This window comes from Pimephales promelas, chromosome 3 (assembly GCF_988280905.1).
Source record: "Pimephales promelas chromosome 3, fPimPro1.hap1.1, whole genome shotgun sequence".
NCBI lineage: Eukaryota > Metazoa > Chordata > Actinopteri > Cypriniformes > Leuciscidae > Pimephales > Pimephales promelas.
In genome coordinates, this window is record NC_142771.1 from 26,336,617 (window position 1) to 26,359,324 (window position 22,708).

The following is a 22,708-nucleotide window of genomic DNA, read 5'->3' on the forward strand; positions in this document are numbered from 1 at the left end:
CAGAACATTATGTGCAAAAAAAATTTGTCAGAATAGAAAGATTAAACTACTCAAGAAAAATAGGGGTGTAATTGTGTTTGTGTTAGATTGATGTGCTTGGTCAAGCATCATCACTGCTACTATCATGTTCACAATAGAGTCACCATGAGGCAAACAGGAAAGAGACTAACAATCAGGAAGAGAACAATGAAGATAAAGGAGAGTGGTTAGATAATCAATAATAATTAAAAAATATATATTCTCTTTAATAATTCAAATTTATTCAGTAGCTACATTGTCAGTGTCTAAAAAAAGTACTGTGGAAATGACAAACAAAGCAGGGAAAAAAGGAATACGAAACACATTAGAAATGTCAAAGGAGTGGAAGTAGCTGTAAACCTCCCACAGAAGATCACCTGTTTAGAGTCCTCCTCTCCCCTCACAATACATATTTTCTGCCTTATTCTTTGTTAACAACATCTCGCGGTCTATATGTTTCCTGTGGTCAGAGATATTAATTTTAAATTGATGAGTTTTTTAATCGCCACACATCAGTCTTCATGTTGTTTCATCAAGAGAAAATGTCACTATGGCCTACTGCCTTAACATGTTCGAAGAGAAATCCAACATAAAAACAGTACACTATAATCATGATAATAAAACAGTAAGGAGAGAAATAAAGCAACATATTCGCAGTTCAGAGGTCCATAAGCCCTCGTTCACCTTTAATAAACACTGCACTTCTACAGGCAATGGTCTTTTACGGTTTCCCTTTATTGTTTAATATCAACAGGCAAGCAGATTGAAGCTAGCAATTCAGCAATTTCCCCTTTCCCACAGGAAAACTCCAGCTGAGAAAAAGAGCTGGGCTCTTCAGAGCCGATCAGAAAGGATTTGATTAAGATGTAAGAAAAAAGAAAGTCAAATATTGGGAGTTAATAATATATAAATTACACTTTGGGTTACATTGGTTCAAGTGCTGTTCTCACAGATATTACTCCATGAGAGCATTTTAATACGGACAAAGAATATGTACAAAATTAAATAAATCAAATTGTATGAAAATGTAAATATAAAGTGATGAAAGTTAAAGACTAATACATTTAAGAAAAACTAAATGAAAACTCTGCGATTGAGGGGAAAAATATTCTTTCACATGTTTTGCCTTGAACTGCTTTTCAGTGGTTGTCTTCAGTGTAATTGCTCCGAATAGGTGCAACTAATAAGATACACTGACATTATTATGGAGATATGTTCTACACTAGACCTGACATTTAATAGCTCAAGGTTATAGTATTTATTTTCTGATTCTATTCCAAGAAAATTAAGCTTTCAGATCTGATGTTGCTATAAATACACATGCATTTCAAGTATATCTGGGGGCAAAATCCTAATCTCTTAATGTTGAAGAAATGAACTCCTTAACATTTCTCATTTTAATTGATCTCTCTTCCTTACTCACTACCTTCCATGATTATATTTTGCAATGACACGTGGTTCACGGTGTCTCTGCAGACGCCTGTCGGCACATTCCATTTACTGCCAGTTAACGAAACAAGATTACATGGAGACTAGACTGTTTATCATCACATTCAAAGCCGAGCAGGTTAAACCCTCAAATGACTGAAAAAACTAAGAAATTAAGTAGCTATTGTAAACATTACAATACACAATATAACACAATGAATTCATGGCTCACAGTTATATTTGTTGTTGTGAGACTGATTTATTCCTTTAATTCCACACAAATACATAAAGGATTGAAAGCCGGCATGCCTGCCAAGGCCACTGATGAAAACTAAACATGGCTTGAAGTTGAACTGGCTCCTGGGAACCTTCCTACTCATGCTTGCAAGTCTCTTTCTTTGTATTCTTTTCTCCATCTAATTTTCGGCAGGATGTGAGAGCTAGGCGCACTACACTGATTTCCATCAGCACCCAGGAATATAACCTCTTTGTTGCCTGGGCAACCTGCATTTGCCTTAGCGGCTTTTTTGCATATTGCTGCAATTTTTTTCCATTAGTGAGCCAGTGGTAAACAGGAGAGGAAGATAAGGCTGGAGGGGGAGGGAGAAGGTTGGCGGCAGAGATGCGCGTGGAGGGGCACTGTGCTGTGCAAAAACCAGCTGGTTTAGGATCAGTCTTTCGGATCGCACTATGGCACAACACCTACAGCACCCAAAAACAACAACCTATTCAATAACCAATGAGTAGATCTCAGGAAACATGTCCAGGGCTGCGTGTCTCAAAAGCATCGTGAGCTAAGGTGATCGCAGAGATCAACTACACGCGACGCGATCAAATTCCAGCGACAGCAAGTGTATCTCTCCACACTAGACGTGACGTGACTGAGACGCCACACGTCAATCAAAAATCACAGCCATTCAGAACAGCATGTGGGCGGAGTCTCTCTGTGAAAGCACATTGCTGGCCCACACTTGCATTGGAAATGGGTAAGGACATAATCAAATCAAGAAATAACATTATTAAAAAATCAAAACATTAAAGTGTCGCCGTCACGTCTGGTTAGGACAAAAACTCTGATTAACATGGAAAAGATACCTTTTATCACGTGTCGTCGCGACGCGTGTAGTTAGGACACGGTATTAGGCCTATACGAAGGAAGGAAAGGAAAGGAAGGAATTGCTTGTGGCACAGTGACCTAACGCCTTTGAAATTCGACAATTAGTTCCTCATCATCCATGTTTGATGATTAAATATTCATGACACGCAGAACTTCCATCCAATGAGATCTCTGTGTGGGCGGATCTGTCAGCCGCGACTTCGCCAAAATAGGAACCGTTTCTAAATTAGAAACTTTGTGTGCGTCTGGTTAGGACAAAAACCCTGATTAACATGGAAAAGATACCTTTTGTCACGTGTAGTTAGGACACGGTGTTAGGCCTGAGGGAGGGAGGGAGGGAGGGAGGGAGGAAGGAAGGAAGGAAGGAAGGAAGGAAGGAAGGGAGGGAGGGAGGGAGGGAGGAAGGAAGGAAGGGAGGGAGGGAGGGAGGAAGGGAAAGGACATTTTGGCATTATTTATTATATTTGGCAAATGTATTTTCTCAGTTTATTTATGACATGCAGGAATAAATATGTACATTTTGGCCACAAATTAACAATTAGTTCACAAGTTCCTTTAAATCGTTCCCTCGTTTAAATCATGCGCACAATATAATAATTCCTACCATTGTCGTGTCCATGTCTGTATCAAATCGTTCCCGTGTTTCGATTGAACTAAATCAAGGGGATTTATTACTACAATTTACAATTAAGTAAATTGAGGGAACAAATTATATCACGCTCTCGATCTACTTGCATGACGAAACAATTTAGCAAAACGTGCTGACGTACAGTATTAGTATAAGAAGTTGTGGGAACGAATTGTTAAATTGGCCACAATACACATTTTTTCCAGCGTATCATGCGCATGCAAAGTTTGACATGTTTTTGTGACGCTTGCTCAGATACTGCAGAGTAAATACTAGACATAAAACATATCATTATGCATGATACACTCAGCATCTGTGTGGGTTATTCACACAAAGAACAAACGGTGCCATGAGAAACAGGAACAGGAAAGCATTCCAGGATCTTTTGTTACATCAAATAATATACATCTCATGGTGCTATATATACAGTAAAGAAAGCTTCATCATCTCTTTAAGTGGCATGAGCATTAAATGAATGCTTCGCTGTTGACCTATGACCTTTGGCTGAGTCTGAGGGAGTTATAGAGATTGTAGTTTAACGCTGCGTCTGGGAGTCACTGTGGGCTAACGGGACACAGGTTAACCCGCAGATCTCCTTCGACTCCCCTTTCCATCCCTGCACGCAGAGTGCAGCCAAGGAGAAAATGAATTCCTTAGTACCTGATTATACTATTAGCCTTAGCTCCGACTTGTCCATCCAAAGTCCCACATCAGCACTTTAATGGCCGCAGACGTGACTCCCCGGTCGAATGAAATAGAGACTGGCTCCTGCAATATGCTAGTAAAGGGCAATTTACCTGATGGAAGCCCCTTCAGCCTCTTCTTTACAGCCACAAGACCACTCATCATCTTCTCAGTCACCCCCTCTTCTTTTTATTCATTCGAAACTCATTCTCCAGCCATCCTGCGGTCATGCATCATCTGTCCCACATTGAGTGCACCTGATTGAATACATCAAACAATCTCTCCAAACCCTCCATATTTTACATGGACGGTGCAAAATGAAGAAAAGCAGGAGGGATAGAAAGAGACACAGAAAAGGTGTGGAGGTTAAAGAGGTGTCCTGATTGTGTTATAACGTTCCAAACGGCCACTCGCTGTCCAGATGGAATGCCGTCCAGTTCTCCAGCGAGAAAACGAATAACTGGTTTTATGGATCCTGATGTTGAGTTGCTCTTGCAAAGCAAGGATTGGCCAGTTGCTTCTTAAATGTAAAGTTATAAAGCCACCAATAGGCCAGATAGAAGACAATATGAGAAAAGTGATTCAACGAAGACTCAGAGGCCTTCATCTCACCTTGGATGAGATGAAAATAACACTCAAAGTAAATAAAAGCTGTGGTGCATGCGACTCACTGCATAAAAGTGTGCGTGAACAAATGTTTATTTTACATGTAAATTTATTCTGAATATGAATGCTGAATGTACAATCACAGTTCAGAGGACTGCAAATAGCATGGTATCAGGCTACTGATAGGGGGCAGTGCAGCTACAGTCAGGCTCTTTCAGAGTGAATGAGACAATGATAAATGAGTGAGCTTCCCTCATTAATGCAGATAATTAACTGCAACGGAGCAACACCAGGCACGTGCACAGCACAGCAACATCCTGCCCGAGAAGGAAACAGGCCACTGACTCTACTGATGCAAGATGGAAATATTCTCCCGTGATACCAAATTGATTTACACTGACAAAATTGAATTGCATCATCTCAAAGATGGTTTGGGATCTGAGAGAGCCCGGTTTAGAGCTCTTGTTTTATGTTTCAGGATTCAGGACACAATCTTAAAATTAGCTAAATCCAACCTAAGATGAACAACAACAGTACACATGACGACAACGGACAAAGACAGGTGGATAAGATGAAGGCAGTACACGACAAATACACCAGTGTAGCCTAACCACCATTAATTGCAATAAGCTCTGCGTTTTGTTACTTTCGAATAGAAACAATGTGTCATAATTCAAATTCTGCCGATTTCAAAACAAAATTCAGAAAGAAAATGATGCTCTTTAATGTGGTGTGAAAGATCTCATTGACGCCTCAGTTCAAACAGCAGGGCAAGTGAACGCAATCATCTCTTCCAACCTATAGGCCTAGAGTTACAGAATAAACATTAATGAGCATCTGTTGAAAGATACAGTACAACTTTCTGAAACGCATCATCTCGTGTAATCGCTAAATCAGCTCAATAAATATAATAAATAGCAATTTAATTTAGGCTAATAGTTTGGACTATGTTAACCTTTATCATTATACTGTTACATAATACAAAAAGCTATTTTACGTTTAGTTTTCTCCCCCCTACTGTACTGAACCCATATCGAATTTTGACTTCAAAACCAAGGTCTGTACCGAACCTTCTGTTGTTTTGTATAAAGTTACACCCCTAATATATATATATATATATATACACACACACACACACACACACACACATTAATAATATATATATAATATACATTAATATATATATATATATATTATTTCATATATTTATACAAACGTAAATACTGTAGGCTACATATACTGTATGTATACTAAGAGATAGACAAACACACACACATGGCACCACTGCATAAAATATCAAAGCACATACTATCTAAAATCAAACGTGCATGTTGGTGTATTTTTTTTTTTTTTATGCACTTGAGTGCAAATAGATCTGCTGTGTTTCCAGTGCCATTTACACCAGGGTGCCAAAAAAAATTGTAAAAGGAACTGCTCCACTCTCACTACATCACACTGATCTACTCTTGCCCATAGATGGAGATCAGAGAGCCATCTAGAGGACAAAGCTGAAAATGAAATTGGGGAATGCAGTCAGTTGCAAAAGTAACAGAACGCCTTATAAGACGTTCCAAATACTTTGACCATCCCATATTCTTGTGTGGCCTGTGATTGTGCCAACTTAGAAGTTATTGCTCTTGAGAAATTATAAGAAATTCAGTCTGTGTTATAGTAACAATAGGGTGTTGCTATAGCGCACAGACAAATTTCATTATGCAACACAACTTCAATCTTTAGACCAACGCAAAAAATCGAATTAGAAGATCCTGTATGAATTTCTGAAGAGTTTTTAGAATGCAGCTTTTCGCATTAAAACAAAATTTAAATGTGTGGTTAACATTAACTCAAAAGACTTTCGTGTGTTGTACAAATTAGTCATAGGCTCAAACTTATTTTTGAAGCTGTAAAATATCAAGCACTGGGAATGAATACATTCTTCGTTTGAATGGAAAATACATTTTCGATACAATGTCCCTTTAATATGACCGAGGTGTGTAGTAATGAGACCCTGCCATAAAGAAAGAGAATCAGACACCAGCAGCCTCACAAAAACTTCAATGTGTCGTCTGCACTCAGCCACCTATTAGGTCTTTTTTCCATTCTATTGAAGTTTCAGTCTTTAACAAGACCCCAGACCCCTGAGCAATCCTACAAGAATGAAATGTCAGTTGAAACGACAGTTAAGGAGGATGAAGACAGATGCTGTCAGGTTTGTACCTTGTGCACATACAGTATTTGAACTGGGCCGTAAATGCATAAATGAATGCCACCCCTTTGTGCCTACTTTACCTACAACACATACACACTAATGAAAACACACAAACTCATTTGCACAATTAGTATACATGCACAACACAAAACCACACCATTGTCTTACTCAATGTTATGGCAGCAAGAACACTGGAAACTGATTTGCGTAATTACTCTCAGCCATTAGCTTCAGGAAAAACCATAACATCAAAAGGAAATGAGGGAGGACTCTCTCTCTCTCTCTCTCTCTCTCTCTCTCTCTCTCTCTCTCTCTCTCTCTCGCTCTCTGCATTTCTCCAAATTGTGATCTTATGTATACAATAAACCATTGCACATACAAAGGAAAAGCACCACACTTCATTGATTTCCGGACACCTGATGTTACAAAATCTTTCTTATTACAAATAATAAATAAATTTAAGAAATAACACTTTAGAGAAAAAAAACTATTATAATGTAAAATAACAACACGCATGCAATAGCACAATTTCAAAATCTGACACCTGATATCACAAAGTTTTGCTTATTTTCATTTAAAAAAAAGAGAAATAATGTTACAATAAATAACTTCAATTAAATGGAAAAAAAGTTAAAAATGGTTAGTTATAAATAATATAGGGCTGTCAAATGATTAATCGCGATTAATCACATCCAAAATAAATGTTTGTGTTTACATAATATATGTGGGTGCACTGTGTATAATTATATATATATATATATATATATATATATATATATATATAAATACACACACATGCTTGTATACATTTAAGAAAAAAAATATTATTTATACATAAAATATTTATATTTATATATAATATAAATTATATATAAATCTATATACAGTATATACATGAAAATATTTCTTAAATATATACAAGCATGTGTGTGTATTTATATATATATATATATATATATATATATATAAAATAATTATACACAGTGCACCCACATATATTATGTAAACACAGACTTTTATTTTGGATGCGATTAATCGCGATAAATCGTTTGAAAGCCCTAAAGTAATAATAATAATAATACACGTAAGAAAGAATGTATAAAAAAGCATTACTGGAACAACAACAAAATCTGTTTCTGTAAATTTAAATGTCAAATATATCACACTTGACTTGACAGAACTCCACCACACACACACACACACACACACACACACACACACACACACACACACACACACACCAAGTTTAATTGAATTTGCTGCTGCCTCCTAATCAAGGCCAGTATGATTTGCATATGGCTGCATCCACCCCTCTCTTGCATGTCTGAGAGCCTGGCATTGAGCCAGCAGACATAACAGACACATGAAACACAGGGAGAGAGATACAAATAGAGACAGTAAGGTAGAGTCAAAACAACAGGAAAATTTAGCCATGTAGAAAAGACAAGAAAAACAAATGTGAAACAAATGGCACAGATGCCTGCAGAGACAATCAAGGGGCAAGGTGGAGCATGACAGCAGGTGGCCACAACCATGCCCGCTCTGAGCAGTGATATAAAACAAAACGGCAGGTAATGCGTCTAATTAAAGTGGGGTCCTTAAAAAAGAAAATAGGCAGTTTTAATTAACACAGTTTTAAAGCAGCTAACATATGCAGATTAGAGAGGTGGAGTCAGAACTAGAGCTGTCGACTTTCTGCTAATCACCACGAAGCAGATCTCAAGGACGGCTAGAGGATATGCTGATTATTGTGGGAAAATAATGCAGGAGAGTTGAACAAAGGCTACATTCTAAAAAATGCTGGGTTGTTTCAACCCAAATGTTGGGTTAAAAATGTAATTAAAACAAAATACAGTTGAAAGTGAAAGTTCAATTTTCAAATTACATTTTTAACCCAACATTTGGGTTTGTCCATATTTGACCCATATTTGGGTTAAAACAACCCTGCATTGTTTAGAGTGTATGCAGACGAGTAGCTCCTCCAGAGGAACATTACCCACACCTCTTCAATATATATTCTGTATATATTTGGTATTTACATGAATACTCGTACCATGCAAACATAACAAAGCATTTTTTTTTACAACCCAGATATTTATTAATGTGGTCAAAACAAATGTTGCCTCCCCATTGCTTTCCTCAACTGATACTTTTTCCCACAGTAGCTATAGATAATTAAACAAAGAATGGAGAACGTTTATACACCAGTGGTTCTCGCTGGTTTGGCTTTACGATCTACAGTGGCAAGCCTAATAATAAAATGATTTTATCATTCATCAGAGAAATTAGTACACTCTGAAAAATACTGGGTTGTTTTAACCCAATTTTGGGTCAAATATGGACAAACTCAAACATTGGGTTAAAAATGTCATTTAAAACTGTAACCCAATGGCTAGGTTTGTCCATATTTGACCCAAAATTGGGTTAAAACAACCCAGCATTTTTAAAGTGTACAGCATTTTATTTGGCCATAACATAACAATTATTGAGTTTATCTCTGTATTGTACAGAATATGAAGTCTTCGACCGCTGGAGCTGGTCAGATGACAACCATTACATGCTAAGCAACTTTATTTTTCCCAAAGCGCAGATGAGAGAAGACAACATATAATTAGTGACCGCAAATACAAACACGTGCATCAAGTAGAGATCAAGAATTAGTCTTCAGGGGCAAAATAAACGTGCCACCTTTAGAGTTAGTTTAGTGCAATGTAACTGTGGGGGCTTTGCCCACTAATAAGTGCACTCAAGGGGCTCTCTCATCTTCATGAAGATGGCATCCACAAACTATGCTCATTCAAATGGCAAATTAATTTAATTACAGCAACATGCAAAAGCGCAAATAAAGGGAGGAGCAGAATGGACGGAGAGCCCTTCTGTCTCATTCCGTGAGATACGGGAAAGAGGGAATCTGGGAAACAGAGTTCTGAGAGCTGAGAGGCAGAGGTGTAGACATAAGGTGCAAGCAAAGCAGGGCACCATCTGTTTCTGTTAAGGTGAGAAAACGGGCTGCCATTTTAACAGCGATAAGAATGCATCTCCATTTTGAGATGGATGGGGAAGGACATAAAACAGATATGCAACACATCACAATTAGAATGATGTAGCAAAAGAGGACATTATTTTAAAAGCATCTTTGGCATTTACAAGTGTATAAGATATGTGCTGGAAATGCCTGGGTGAAATCAACTCAAAGCACCTAAATGATTCTAAAAAAAGGCTGAAAGATAATATTCAATAATTGAATTTCAAGGCAATAAAATAAAATTTCAATACGTGTGATACTGACAGGTGCTTTAGGTGTGATTGTGCTCTACTGATACATCATTCAAGTAAGCCATTTAGTCCAAGCATTGACCTAAAATGCTGTACATGATTACTGTACCTGCTGAAAAACATGAATTACATGCATCTGGAGTATCAATTCTGTAAAGGCTTCCAGTACATGTAAAGTTAAAAAAAGCATCAGATTATTAATTCATCTCTATGCTAAAAAAGCAGAATGGATCCAGAGGAAAGGACAGCGTTGCACTAAATTACAGTAGAAATAAAAAAGGCAAGATAAAAAAAAGGTAAAATAAATGCCCTGTTAAAACACCTTATAATCAGTACTGATCAAGATATAAATAAAATTGGCTAAAAGCCAAATAATGCATCCGACAATGAATATACAATAACCTTATTAATAAAAGGAATTGCAGAGAGGCATTAGAAATAAGCAATTTTCATATACTTGTTGAAGAGCAAATGTCAATATGATTTGGCTTTAATAAAAGCAGGTCATTTAAATCTGACGGACAACTTAATTTAGCACCTAGATGCAAAATGGAAAACCGAAATCATTGTTAATTAACAAATCTGTCCCAGGACCACATCATTTGAGCAATTACATTTATAAAAAGAGTCAAAATAATTATTTATCATTTAAACCTTTATTTCCTTAAAATAACAGGATATCAAAGTTATTTGTGTTACTTTGAAAACCAATACAAAAATTTCATCACTATGAATATACAGCACAGTACAAAACAAAGATATTTTCCCAATGCTGAGCATTAATAAAGGGTATTGCAGACAAGAACAAAGCCCGAGGACCTTCACCGTTGTTAAAAGTGGCTCCTCATCAGACGTGGCAGGCAGCTTTAAGGCACACAAACATCTTGGCACTTAAAATTTCCTCTAGGCTAAGACAAAAACGAGACAAGATCTCCACATTTTCAGCATGACTGGAAGAGAACGAGGCGTTCTGGAAGGTTTAAGATAAATGACACTGAACATGGCCTGATAAAAACAGTGATCCAGGTGGACATTATACACACAATTAAACGATTCATTAAAATACATTGAAGGCATCGCTATTCCCTGTCCAGTTCAGGTCACATTCTGCAATAAATAAGATCGCCTGTATAAATTATGAGACGATCTCATTTAATCCACATAAATACTATTCAATTTGGATAATCTTTACAACACAATTCCCAAACCTCATCACTATGTTTTTATCATGGTACTGGGGGTCCAGAGTCAATACTGTAATTATTTGCACAGATTTCATTAAAAGATTTGCAGAAACAAATGTTGTAGGAAACTAGTATTTGCTTTGTATGTATATAGACATCAGATATCCTGTAGTTTTATAAAGTGGAATGGATATTAAAAGGTGCTGCCACTTTAGCTCTGGGTTCACTTAGCCTCGTCTCTTATCGGTCTCGCTCAAAATTAAGCATAAATATTAAGATAGCATTCGACGAATCACATAAAAGGAGCGTTCTGAGCATTTTCCTGTAAAATAATCATGGCTATATCGAAAGGAAGAGTGATGCTGCATGACCAATCAGAAACTGCCTCGTAATCAACTTCTGCACGCACAGACCTGAAGCATCAACAGAGTGAGTCACACGCATGCAGTATATAGAGAAGCTCTTTAACGGCTGTATTTTTGAGCTCTTCGTCCCTCCAGTGCCCGTGCAGATGGCTTGAGGGTTTAAGAGCACTGTGCCGGAGTCACTTGGTGGTAAAGATATTATGTGCTTCTCTTGATTGACCTCTTCACCTCAGGTCCATGGTTGATTGAAGGGGGCGGAAAGGAGTATAAGGTGAATGGAGGGTTGGGGATTGGAGAGGAGTGAGGAACAGGAGCGTAGGGGATGTTGTTTATTTCGGGGCGCTAGATTTCGTGGGAGGCCGGATGGTGCTCGCCGAGGCCGTTTGCCTGAGTGTTATTCTCGTTGAGCCGACGGACGCGGTACATCTCGTAGTGGATGCTGCTGGTGATGTCTTTAATGTTCTGCATGTGGGTTCTGCAGAACATGAGCCAATCACAGAGTTATGATGATGAAAACAAGCCCATCATGTCACTAACACTATCAGAATTAAAGTCCACATCAAAATTACAATTATTTAATGACCCTCAAAAAGGTCTAAACCCATATGGCCTACTTTCATTTGTGGAACACAAAATAAGATTTAAACAATTTTTTTTGACCATACAGCAGAAGTCAAACGGTGCAAAACAACATTTGGACTTTCATTTTATGGATATGGATATTTTGTTTTCCACAGATGAAAGAGATTTACAGATTTGGAATGACCTAAGAGAATAAATAATAGAAAATGAGAATAGAATTTCATTTTTGGATAAACAATCGCAGCTGTACATTTGTGAAAAAGCAGTACATTTTCGCATACTTTTATTAGAGAAATAATCTACATTTTACAACAAACGTGTTTTGTACTGTATGTGTTTTGTTTGTGGACACTTAATTGCATGTTAATTGCAATTGAATGAAAATGTATTATGGTTTAAATTTATATTAAATGCAATTACCTGAACTTTTTTGTTTTTTGCAATACTTAAGTTCATCTTTACATGTAAATTCATTATTAAATCTATTGTCTTTGAAATATGTTTATAGGGCACTGCTGGATGTCCTGATAAGGATTGAGTGATTAACTAAAACATACTTAAATGTCATTTTTATTGCAATGGGTAATGATCAAGTAGCAATTTATTATATTTAAAGTTAATATATTTTAAACTAAATATTTGGTAACACACTTCAGTTAAAATTATAATCAAGTAGTATGTGCTTTAGTCATCAACTTCTTTAAAGAACAACAAAATATTAAAACATGATTTAAAATGTACTTTTAAAAGTAATTTGACATTACAAGTTACACTTGTTTATTGCACTTGATATGTTAAAGGAGTAGTTCACTTTTAAAAAAACACTTTTGCTGATAATTTATTCACCCCTATGTCATCCAAGATGTCCATGTCATTCTTTTTTCAGACAAAAAGAAATTAATGTTTTTGATGAAAACATTCCAGGATTTTTCTCCATATAATGGGAATCAAACGGTTCAAGGTCCAAAAGACAGTTTCAGTGCAAGCTGTTCAAAGGGCTTTAAACGATTCCAGATGACGAATAAGGGTCTTATCAAGTGAAACGATCACTCATTTAAAAAAAAAAAATAAAGTTTAAGTTTTATAAGATCAAATGGTCGCCTTGCTCTATTCTGTGATGCGCGTTTGTGACTCTCCTGTTCGAACTCGTATCTTTTTCATGTCATTTGGTTCATTCAACGAACGAAATGAACAAGTTGACTCGGTAAAAGATTCGTTCATTTTAATGAACTAGTTTGAATTGGAGAGTCACGAACATGCATCACACCCTAACCCTAACAGAGCAAGGTGACCATTTGAGCTTATAAATTAAACGTACAGTAGCTATTTGTTTTTTTTAAATGAGTGATCGTTTTGCTTGATAAGACCCTTATTCATTGTCTGGAATCGTTTAAAGTCCTTTGAATAGTTTGCACTGAAACTGTCTTTTGGACCTTGAACCGTTTGGTTCCCATTGAAGTCCATTATATGGAGAAAATCCTGGAATGTTTTCATCAAAAACCTTCATTTCTTTTCGACTGAAGAAAGAATGACATGGACATCTTGGATGACATGGGGGTGAGTAAATTATCAGCAAAAAAGTCATGAACGTTTACTCTCTTTAATAACACTTATTTAATTCAAAAACTTTTATGATTTGAAGTACACTACAAGGGCACATTTAACAAAATTAAGCACAGTTCTACAAGGGTACACTGTAATACTGTTTGTTAAACAACAGGCATTGACTTAATCCACTGACCTTATAAGGAGGTCCCGCAGGTAGGCAAACTCACAGTGGGCAATATTCTCAACTATAGACAACAAAACGCAACAGACAGAGTTAAAACCAGAAGGCATAGAGCACTTTTTAGACCTATTTGAAAGTTCTTCTTCTCTAGCCAATTGTAGCAACATAAAAAGCAAAGACCACTTATTCACTAGGTAAAGCAGTAGACAAAGATAAGACAACCACTCCTGTTCTCTAGTAATTCCATTTAAACCAAAGCCTTCCTGAAAGATTATCATGAGAGCTTGACAAATGCCTGGATGTGAAAAAATGTTTATGAATTATAGATTATGTCAAACTCCATGAATGAGAAAACCTCCATGGAGCAGACATCCAGTACAGGAAATGAAAGGTTTTCAAAGAGACTTTAATAAGAGGAGTCAAGCTCTTCAAAAAGATTACAGGATAATTACAGTCATTTGACTCTCAAAACAGCTCACCAAAAATGAGAGAGTTTTACTATGTGAGCAGCAAAGCACATCGACTGCCCAAAAACGTAGTTACTATTCAAACAAGGCTGTATATTGCTCTACAATAGACCCTTTTCACTTTTCTCAGAAGCAGAAGTCGTCAAACTTCTATAGCAATAAATGGGAGATGATAATCTTCGTATTTGCATTTGCATTGTATTTGATAGTGATAGCGTTTCCAGGAGTTTCCAAAAGAGGGATTGCAGTTAGCAGTTACAGCAGTTAGAGTAGAGAAAGGTGTCAAATTTGTCATCAGTCCCTGAGCCACTGTATTAGGAAAACTCACAGCAACATTCATTTTATTATTATTATTACTATTTTTTCTCATTTACCGTCAAGGTAATATAACAAAACATAGGGTTATACATGTGTATAATAAAACCAGTGGTGGAGGAAGTACTGAATCTCAGTACTTAAGTAAAAGTACAAATACCCAGATAAATATTTACTTTAGTAAAAGTAGAAGTAACACAATGACAACCATACTTAAGTAGAAAGTAAAAAGTACTTTATTTTAAATGTACTTCAAGTATTAAAAGTAAAAGTACTTGCATAACAATTTATTATCTTAATGTCTATTTTCTAATGATTAATAAAACATTTAATTCTAACTCATTCAACCTAATAGCCTACTCCTATAATGATCTTCAATAATGATGGAAAAAAATGTCACCATTTCTGAAACAAGCTTGCAATTAGACAATACACATCATCCTTACTATATGTTAATAACTATGTTTGGCAGTAAACGAGATGAATTTATGGTGTAATTCTGAACCTCTTGGCTTGCCATAATCCTAACCAAACCAAACATATATTACACACGGTGTGTTTCCTATGCACGTAAAAACAAATTTTCGCGTCTGAGTTGCACGATAAACACACTGCGTGTGAGACGCATTTAGTGTGACCGGGTTGATATACTGTATCTATGGCAACCAAACGTCACTGGTGAGACAAACGTGCAACGAACGGACGGTCAGATTACGTTTTGGCAGGGAAAAAACTGATCCGAAAATGTAACAGAAGTTGTAGAAATGTAGTGGAGTAGAAAGTATAATAATTGCTGCAAAATGTAACGAAGTAAAAGTAAAAAGTAGGCACTATTTATTGTACTTAAGTAAAGTAAAGATACGTGAAAAATGTACTTAAGTAAAGTAACGAAGTATTTGTACTTCGTTACATTCCACCACTGAATAAAACAAATAGAAAATAAATAAAATATGACCAGATTTGCAATTTTGATAACTGGAAATGCATCATCACAGTCCGTGAAAAAGACAATAATATAATATCATTAATATAACAATTAATAATATTATTATTATAGTAATAAATGACATTTACAAATGATACAAAATAATTATATTCTACATCAATGCTATTCTTTTGAGCTTTCCACAAATAATACTCAAGTGGTAATGAGTGATTATTCGTGCTGACTCAGTCACTCATAATGGTCTTCATTTGATGAGGCTTTCTGACATTTGACTCATAGCCGTTTGTCTGTGGTTAATGAGCTCCCTTGATGTGCTTTTGGAAAGTTGCTGTCTGCATAGTCCGCTAATCACTTTCTCTCCATCTCTTCTCTAAAGAGGTTTAGAGAACAAAAAGTCACAATACCTTCAATAGTTCCCCATTTTGTTTTCCTTCCCAAGAGTCTTCTCCCATTGACCTGGTATTCCTGATCACTTCCTACTACTGCAAAAGGAATCATCTCCTGAGGGTAAAAGAAAGGATACGGACATTATTGCAATGTTTTTAATGAACTATGGATGCTTTTCTAAGTGTAATGCAAACTCACTCTTATTTTCTCATTGATTGTTCTGTCCTCCGCATCCTCATCGAACTCTTTCTGTGGATAGACGTCAATCCCATTGGCTCGAAGCTCTTCCCTGATCTACAAAAAATGAAAAACAGTTCAGTGCTTCAAGAGAAAAGTATATACACATAATAGATAAAGATTTTGCGATATTATCAATGTTTCTAAAGACGACATGGTTTTTCTTTAATACGTCAATATTGTGATTTTGCATGAAATTTGAACTAAGAAACGTTGTTGGAATCGTTCAGATTTCTCCAAAACAGAGAAAGATCTATGTCTGTGTTCCAAACAGCACGTGTTCTTCCTGTAAGAGGCACGCCAGCACAAGCACAAGGAGCCGAGCGCTTCCTTACTGCTATGTGAAACGCCACTAACCACCCCAGAACAGATGTTTCTTACCTACACTTCATCATACCATGTGTCATCTCAGCTCCATGCCACTGCTCTAAAACTGCATAAACTAGTCCACTGTGGCTTTGTTTCAGAAATTTTAGGACTTCCAAGACAGTCCCTAATGTTGTTGGGTTTTTTTTGCCATGCATATTAAGTAATCCACCATCCCATCATAAATAAAGCTGCATTAGTGCTTTCACAGGGAAGCAGTGTTTCTGTAAAAGCTTTAGGACACACCATCTGGAATTGGGGAAATCTCCTAGGGAAGAAAAAGACTCAGTTTGCCAACTACAGCTAGAGTAACAACATGACAGCCTTTACCGGTTCTTTCACACACTGCACACAGATGCACATTGTATTTTGTCTGTTGCTGTCAAACCTCTTCATAACCGCAAGCTCTACTCGGATGTAAATATTAAGGATGGCATCAATTTCAAACCAATTCAAGCCTGATTTAGACTTAAGAATGTTAACAATCAAGAGGACTGTGCAGAATGGATTTCTTTCACAGACTTTGCAAGCACAGATTTCACAGAATGGTGTTTTTTTTTTTTTTTTTTTTAAGATTTTTTAATTAAGAGTGCTAGAAAATGAAAACTCTTTCGTTCTAGAAGCTGTTCTCCTTAAAATGTGCAGCTCACAGATAAATGTTGTGGTTATAATGTTCAGGAACAATGTTTAAAATAAATTAACCACTCTTAAGTTTGTCAGCTTTAGAAAGGTTTTGGAAACGGGGACAAAACACCATTTCATTGACACCATGACTACACTATCTTCTATAATGCAGCTCAGCCAGGCCTTGTCCCCCTTTTGTGCATATTCCGTTGGCATTGGGTTATTTAAATGAGGAACATTTTGACTTCATAAGATCCGTAAAAAAACATGTAGTCCAAATGAGCCTTTTGTTGTAGTTTTTGGAAAGTGAGTTCTGTTATAATATCTGAAGTTGAAAAAGTATTACAGGACCACTTTAAGGTTCTCCTTTCCAGAATTTAATTTGTTTAAATATGTTTTCTTTATAATGATATTTTAATTCTAAAAATACTTAGCAAACACTGGTTTGCCACTTTATGTAAGAATGAATTTTTGAAAAAAAAAATGTATAAATCTGGACAAAAAGTTAATGTTGTGTTAACAAATGACCAGAATTACAACATGGCAGTCAGTCAAGTTAGTTTATAGTTTGTCACAATAGAAAAAATAAGTAAGTATAGTGGCATGATTTTTCACTTAATAAACAAGAGAGCAACAACATTAAGCATTTATCTGTCTGTCAAATTTGAGCTCACCTTCTTTTTGAAGAAATCCCTCTCCTCCAGAGTCAGGGTGTCAGCCTTAGCAATGACAGGAACGATATTCACCACCTTGCTTAGACGTCTCATAAACTCCACATCCAAAGGCCTAAGACTGAGAAAATGACAGGAAAAATATATGTATGAAACCTACATTACTGTTAACAGGGCCGTAACTTAACCACCAGAGGGCGGAAAACACCCAAAATACACATGCTCTAAGATATGACATGTTCTAAAGATGCTTGTGGATGGAAAGATTATTCAAAAAGAAGGTGAATGGTGAACTTTGAATGTGAAACGAAAAAAGTGAAGAATAAAAAGGCACACAGATCTCCTGCCAGAGTGACTGTTCGACTCCAATTAGCCAAGTTTAGCCATGAAACAGTCAGACATTCACAGCGGGCCACAGAAAGGCCCACAGCACACTCTCTGGGGGCATCAGGACACAACAAATCCATGAGTGTGTGGATGGCATGTGCGTTCAGAGTCCTTAGATCTTTTTCAAAATAAGATGAATGGATGAATGAATACATGGTCTTAAGTCTCAGAGAATTTGGAGATATGGACTCTTTTTTGTTTAAAAGAAATGAATTATTTTATTCAGCAAGGATGCATTAAATTGATCAAAAGTGAAAGCATTGACATTTATAAATGTTACAAAAGCTACAAATTCTCCTGTAATAAATGAGAAATAAATCAAAATGTCTGGAGAGACTCATGCTGTCCAACAACAGCTATAAAAACACAAGCATACACAATGATTCTCCATCAGAGACAAATAACAGAAAAGACCACCCACTTAATTTGGCACAAAGATGTTAATGTAAAAAGGAAATCTGCTAATGGTAAACAGTGACTACAAATCCCTGAAGTAAACAGTAGCTGTTCAGGAGGGCAAATCATATTTCATTCTATAAAATGTTTTAATATCCCAAAGAACCATGTATTGAAATTCAGTTAAAAAAAATGCTGTTTGGATTGCTAAATGTTTCTGTAAGAGTCGCGTTGTTAAAAACCTGCCATTCCAGCCAGAGGTCAGTGTTATTAATGTGTTATACAAGGTCTTGTAAAAATAGGAAGTGTGGTGACTCCACTTGTAATTTTAACACAAGTCTATTTCTTTTTTAACTTTTTGTTTATTGTATAAAGAATTCTATTGCATTATAGCAATTTATTATTTTAGGATGCCCAATAACATCTGGCAAAGGGACTGCCGATGAAAACTAGCCTGTGGCTAATAACTCGGGTGCACTTACGTTTGTTCTGAATGTTGATCAGTGTACATTGTCCCTTTTTCAATTAAACAAAAATAAAAAATTAAATAAAACTAAACAGCATAACTTGATGATACTTTAGGGTTTTGTTCTACAAATGTAACTGTAAACACTTATAGTGAAAAAGTGAATTTGAAGCTGTTATTTATTATTTTTGAAAACGTATGTTTTTAATAAGTAACTAGATAAGACAGTAATGGTGTGTGTGTGTGTGTGTGCAGTTTAAAGGGTTAGTTCACCCAAACATGAAAATTATGTCATTAATGACTCACCCTCATGTCATTAATGACATAATTTTAATTGTTGTGTGAACTAACCCTTTAAGTTGTAGGACATAATGTCAAAGTATCGATAAGATGTGTACCACAAGCTTTATTTTACAAAAAAAAACAATTTCTGATGTCATACTTGCACCACTCTAAATGCTGATTTGGTGCTCAATAAACATATATTATTGTCAATGTTGAAAACAATTGTAATTGAACATCACTTGGAACAGTACTGCCCTCTGGAGGCCCTGACTTTCTTTACCTTCCTTTTCCACCAGGTTTCCCCCTTACTGAACATAAATATCATTAGGCAGGCCCCATTTGAATAAATGCACACATGTACAAAACTTATTCATGCAAAAAAAAAAAACTGATATTAGTTACTAGACATGTGGTATATGCACGCCCTTACACATGGTTTGAGTATTCAAACCCACAACATGACATCCAAACACATATCCAGTATTTAGGTCCACATATCCATCTGTTTCAAGTTCATAATGCCACTTCTAAAAAGTACATAGATGTATGTTTACTAACCAGTGTCCTGTCGGTGGTATGAAGTATATGCAGCAGTGCACTCGTGAGTCTGGGATCCTCTTCTTTCTGTCAATATTAATCTCTTCCTGCAAGTACTGCTCATACTGGTCATTGATAAATTTCATTATGGGCTGCCAACTGTTGAAAAGAGGGAGAGAGTAATGACACTTTCATTTTCACAGCTGGCTCGTTTGGAGCAATTGTTTCAGAACCTGGTAGTTGGGTCCCCATCACTTTGATGGTTGGAGAAATGTTATTTTTGGGAGTCTGAATGCTGTTTTGCATCCAAGCATGACTACATAAATAGAGCGTGCCCAGAACAAAACTATACCACCAACACTAACAGAACTGCTTTAGACTGTCCTTGAATTGTACAGTTTATAAAAACTAAGGTCACAAACAAACAAACACACAAACGGTCTTTACCAATTCTCGTTATTGATCTGGTCGCCAAACCCTGGTGTGTCTATGACTGTCAGCTTCATTCGAACTCCTTTTTCCTCGATATCTGAAATTAATTAAATTAATATATTTTATTGCATTCCAGAGGCACTAATGGACAATGATAGAAAATTCAGCTGTGCAGACTTACCATGACTGATGGACTTGATCTCAATGGTTTTAGGGATCTTTTCCTCAGCAGTGCCCAGGAAAGACTTACGGCTCACCTTTGACTTGAAGAGCGTGTTCATCAGTGTGGACTTCCCTAAACCACTCTGACCTGTACACATGCAGCATAATACACATTACCAACCCAATAACTAAAGGTTGCAACACACTGCACTTATTTTGCTCAGAGTTTTGCCCTCAGTTGAAGTCTGGACGAATCAACGCTGGCTGCCGAAAGTCAGAGCCACTTTGCTGATTTTGGACAGTCAGAGTTGACAGATTTTACCCATATCCAGTCTGAGGGGTTTGATGTATTGAGCTAATAACACATTGTTTTAATCTGTAATGCATCTCATTGCAATGAGGAACATGTTGCTTCATGAGTTTGTTGTGTTAAGAATAACTTATTCTCAGTCGTTTAGTGTCTGATGGCCAGATTTTTTTTTTCTCTGTAAGTTTCAAATTTTACAAGTGTATAATGTAAAATCTAAAAAAATCTACATATAAAATCTCTTTAAATTTCAAAAGCTGTCTACTTGTTTCCTGGCTTACAAGGATTGTAAGAGAGGACAGACTACAAGAAACTGAGATACAAAAATATGCACTTCAGTGATTTCAAAATGGCACTAAACACTTGACTAATTACTTCTCTTTAAATGTAAAAGTGTTCGATCTATACAAGATATATCAAATAAAACAATCATCAAATCAATCATTACGAAAAAGAAATATAACGGCACAACTGTAAATCTTTCTAGAGTATGAGTCAATGAGACTTCGGCTTCAATGACTGAAAAAGCTTCACAGTTTGAAGGGAGGGTGGTGAAGAGAAAGCCACTGTTCAAAAATGTCACATGGCATCTCGGCTACATTGTGCCATAAGGCATGTGGGAGACACTGCACCCAGCTGGAAAAAGCTTCAATGGTTTCCTGAGACCAAAATTGAGCCATTTATTGTCTGTCAGACCAAACCCCATCCAGAGCAAGCCAAACGCTGCCCACTATCACAAATACACCGTTCCCACTGTGACGTGTGGTGGTTGGATTATCGTTCTGTGGGGATGAAAGAAGATGCTTGCACATCAACACAAAGCTATATATCAAATGCTTAAATCAATAAGAGTCAATAATATTTATAGAAAACAATGTCAAGTTTGAATTATAATCCATATTTGTACACAAGCTAGAGAAAAGGTAAAATGCAGAGAGAGGAAATTATTTTATTTTATTTTTTAAGACCCCCCCCCTGTGGTGAAAGTCATGTTGTTTATATGTCTATGTGGTGTTTTTTAAAATGCTTTAAGACAAACAATGCACAAATTCATAAGTCAACACCATTGCTGAGTATTTTCTCCTTAAAACTGCAGTGAACCAAAGACAGTCTCAAAAACATGTTTAGAAATCGCTGGTGTTTCTGACATCACAAACTACCTTGTAACCAATCAGTGTTTCCTATACATTTAATTATTTGCGTTGGCCCACCACAAAAACAACATTGACCGCCACAAATAGATTTCAGTGCTTCCCATTCATTAATTATACATTGACGGCCCAATAATATATTTCAACTGTCAAAATAAAAGCTCACATGTTTACCTATTGCATGCATAGGGATTAGGACACAACTAATTATAAACCTTTTATTTATTTTTCAGTGCGTTTGTTTTATTATAACAATATTATTGCTATAATAATATAATAATATGTGGTCATAGGAAACACTGAACAACTTGTGGGCAGGCTTTAGCATATGGAGAAAAAGATTTTTTTTTCTTCTTGATTGGTGACAAGATCAAAGATGAGTTTTAAGGGATACAATTATTGACTACAGGGTGACTTTTGATCATTGCCATGGTCAAGTAAAAAAAAATTAAAATAAAATAAATTCAACGCAAAACAATAAACCCCGAAAACTTCCAAGGAAGTATATTGTTTATATACCCAGTAGGTCTTATTCATTCACAGATCACAAGTGATGCTTCCACCAGGCTGCCCTGTGGTTTGAATGAAACTATCATTCCTTTGGCTTTTTCTTACAGGAGCTTGTGTTTAGCTGTGGTTTTCTTTACCCCTCCGCTATCCCACATCCGTCAGCCTTGGGTTCATCACACTAGTAATGAGGGCCTCCGTTCCTTTCTGCACGGGCAGGGCTGCAAATTTTCTCTCTC

The 22,708-nt window shown here is 36.4% G+C and overlaps 1 protein-coding gene across 5 annotated transcripts in view; it reads right to left on the reverse strand.

The window, feature by feature from the left end:
* Window positions 1–11,641: 11,641 nt before the first annotated feature.
* Window positions 11,642–22,708, reverse strand: part of septin9a (septin 9a) — an 80,390-nt gene continuing 69,323 nt past the window's right edge. For all 5 annotated transcript variants that reach the window (XM_039686763.2, XM_039686766.2, XM_039686764.2 and 2 more), the window contains 8 exons: window positions 20,524–20,652; window positions 20,358–20,439; window positions 19,932–20,069; window positions 17,843–17,960; window positions 16,140–16,235; window positions 15,959–16,055; window positions 13,839–13,890; window positions 11,642–11,990 (listed from right to left, as the gene is read on the reverse strand). In XM_039686763.2, the coding sequence (XP_039542697.2) occupies window positions 11,858–11,990; window positions 13,839–13,890; window positions 15,959–16,055; window positions 16,140–16,235; window positions 17,843–17,960; window positions 19,932–20,069; window positions 20,358–20,439; window positions 20,524–20,652 (845 nt within the window). In that variant the 3' untranslated portion in view covers window positions 11,642–11,857. The remainder of the gene's footprint in view (window positions 11,991–13,838; window positions 13,891–15,958; window positions 16,056–16,139; window positions 16,236–17,842; window positions 17,961–19,931; window positions 20,070–20,357; window positions 20,440–20,523; window positions 20,653–22,708) is intronic.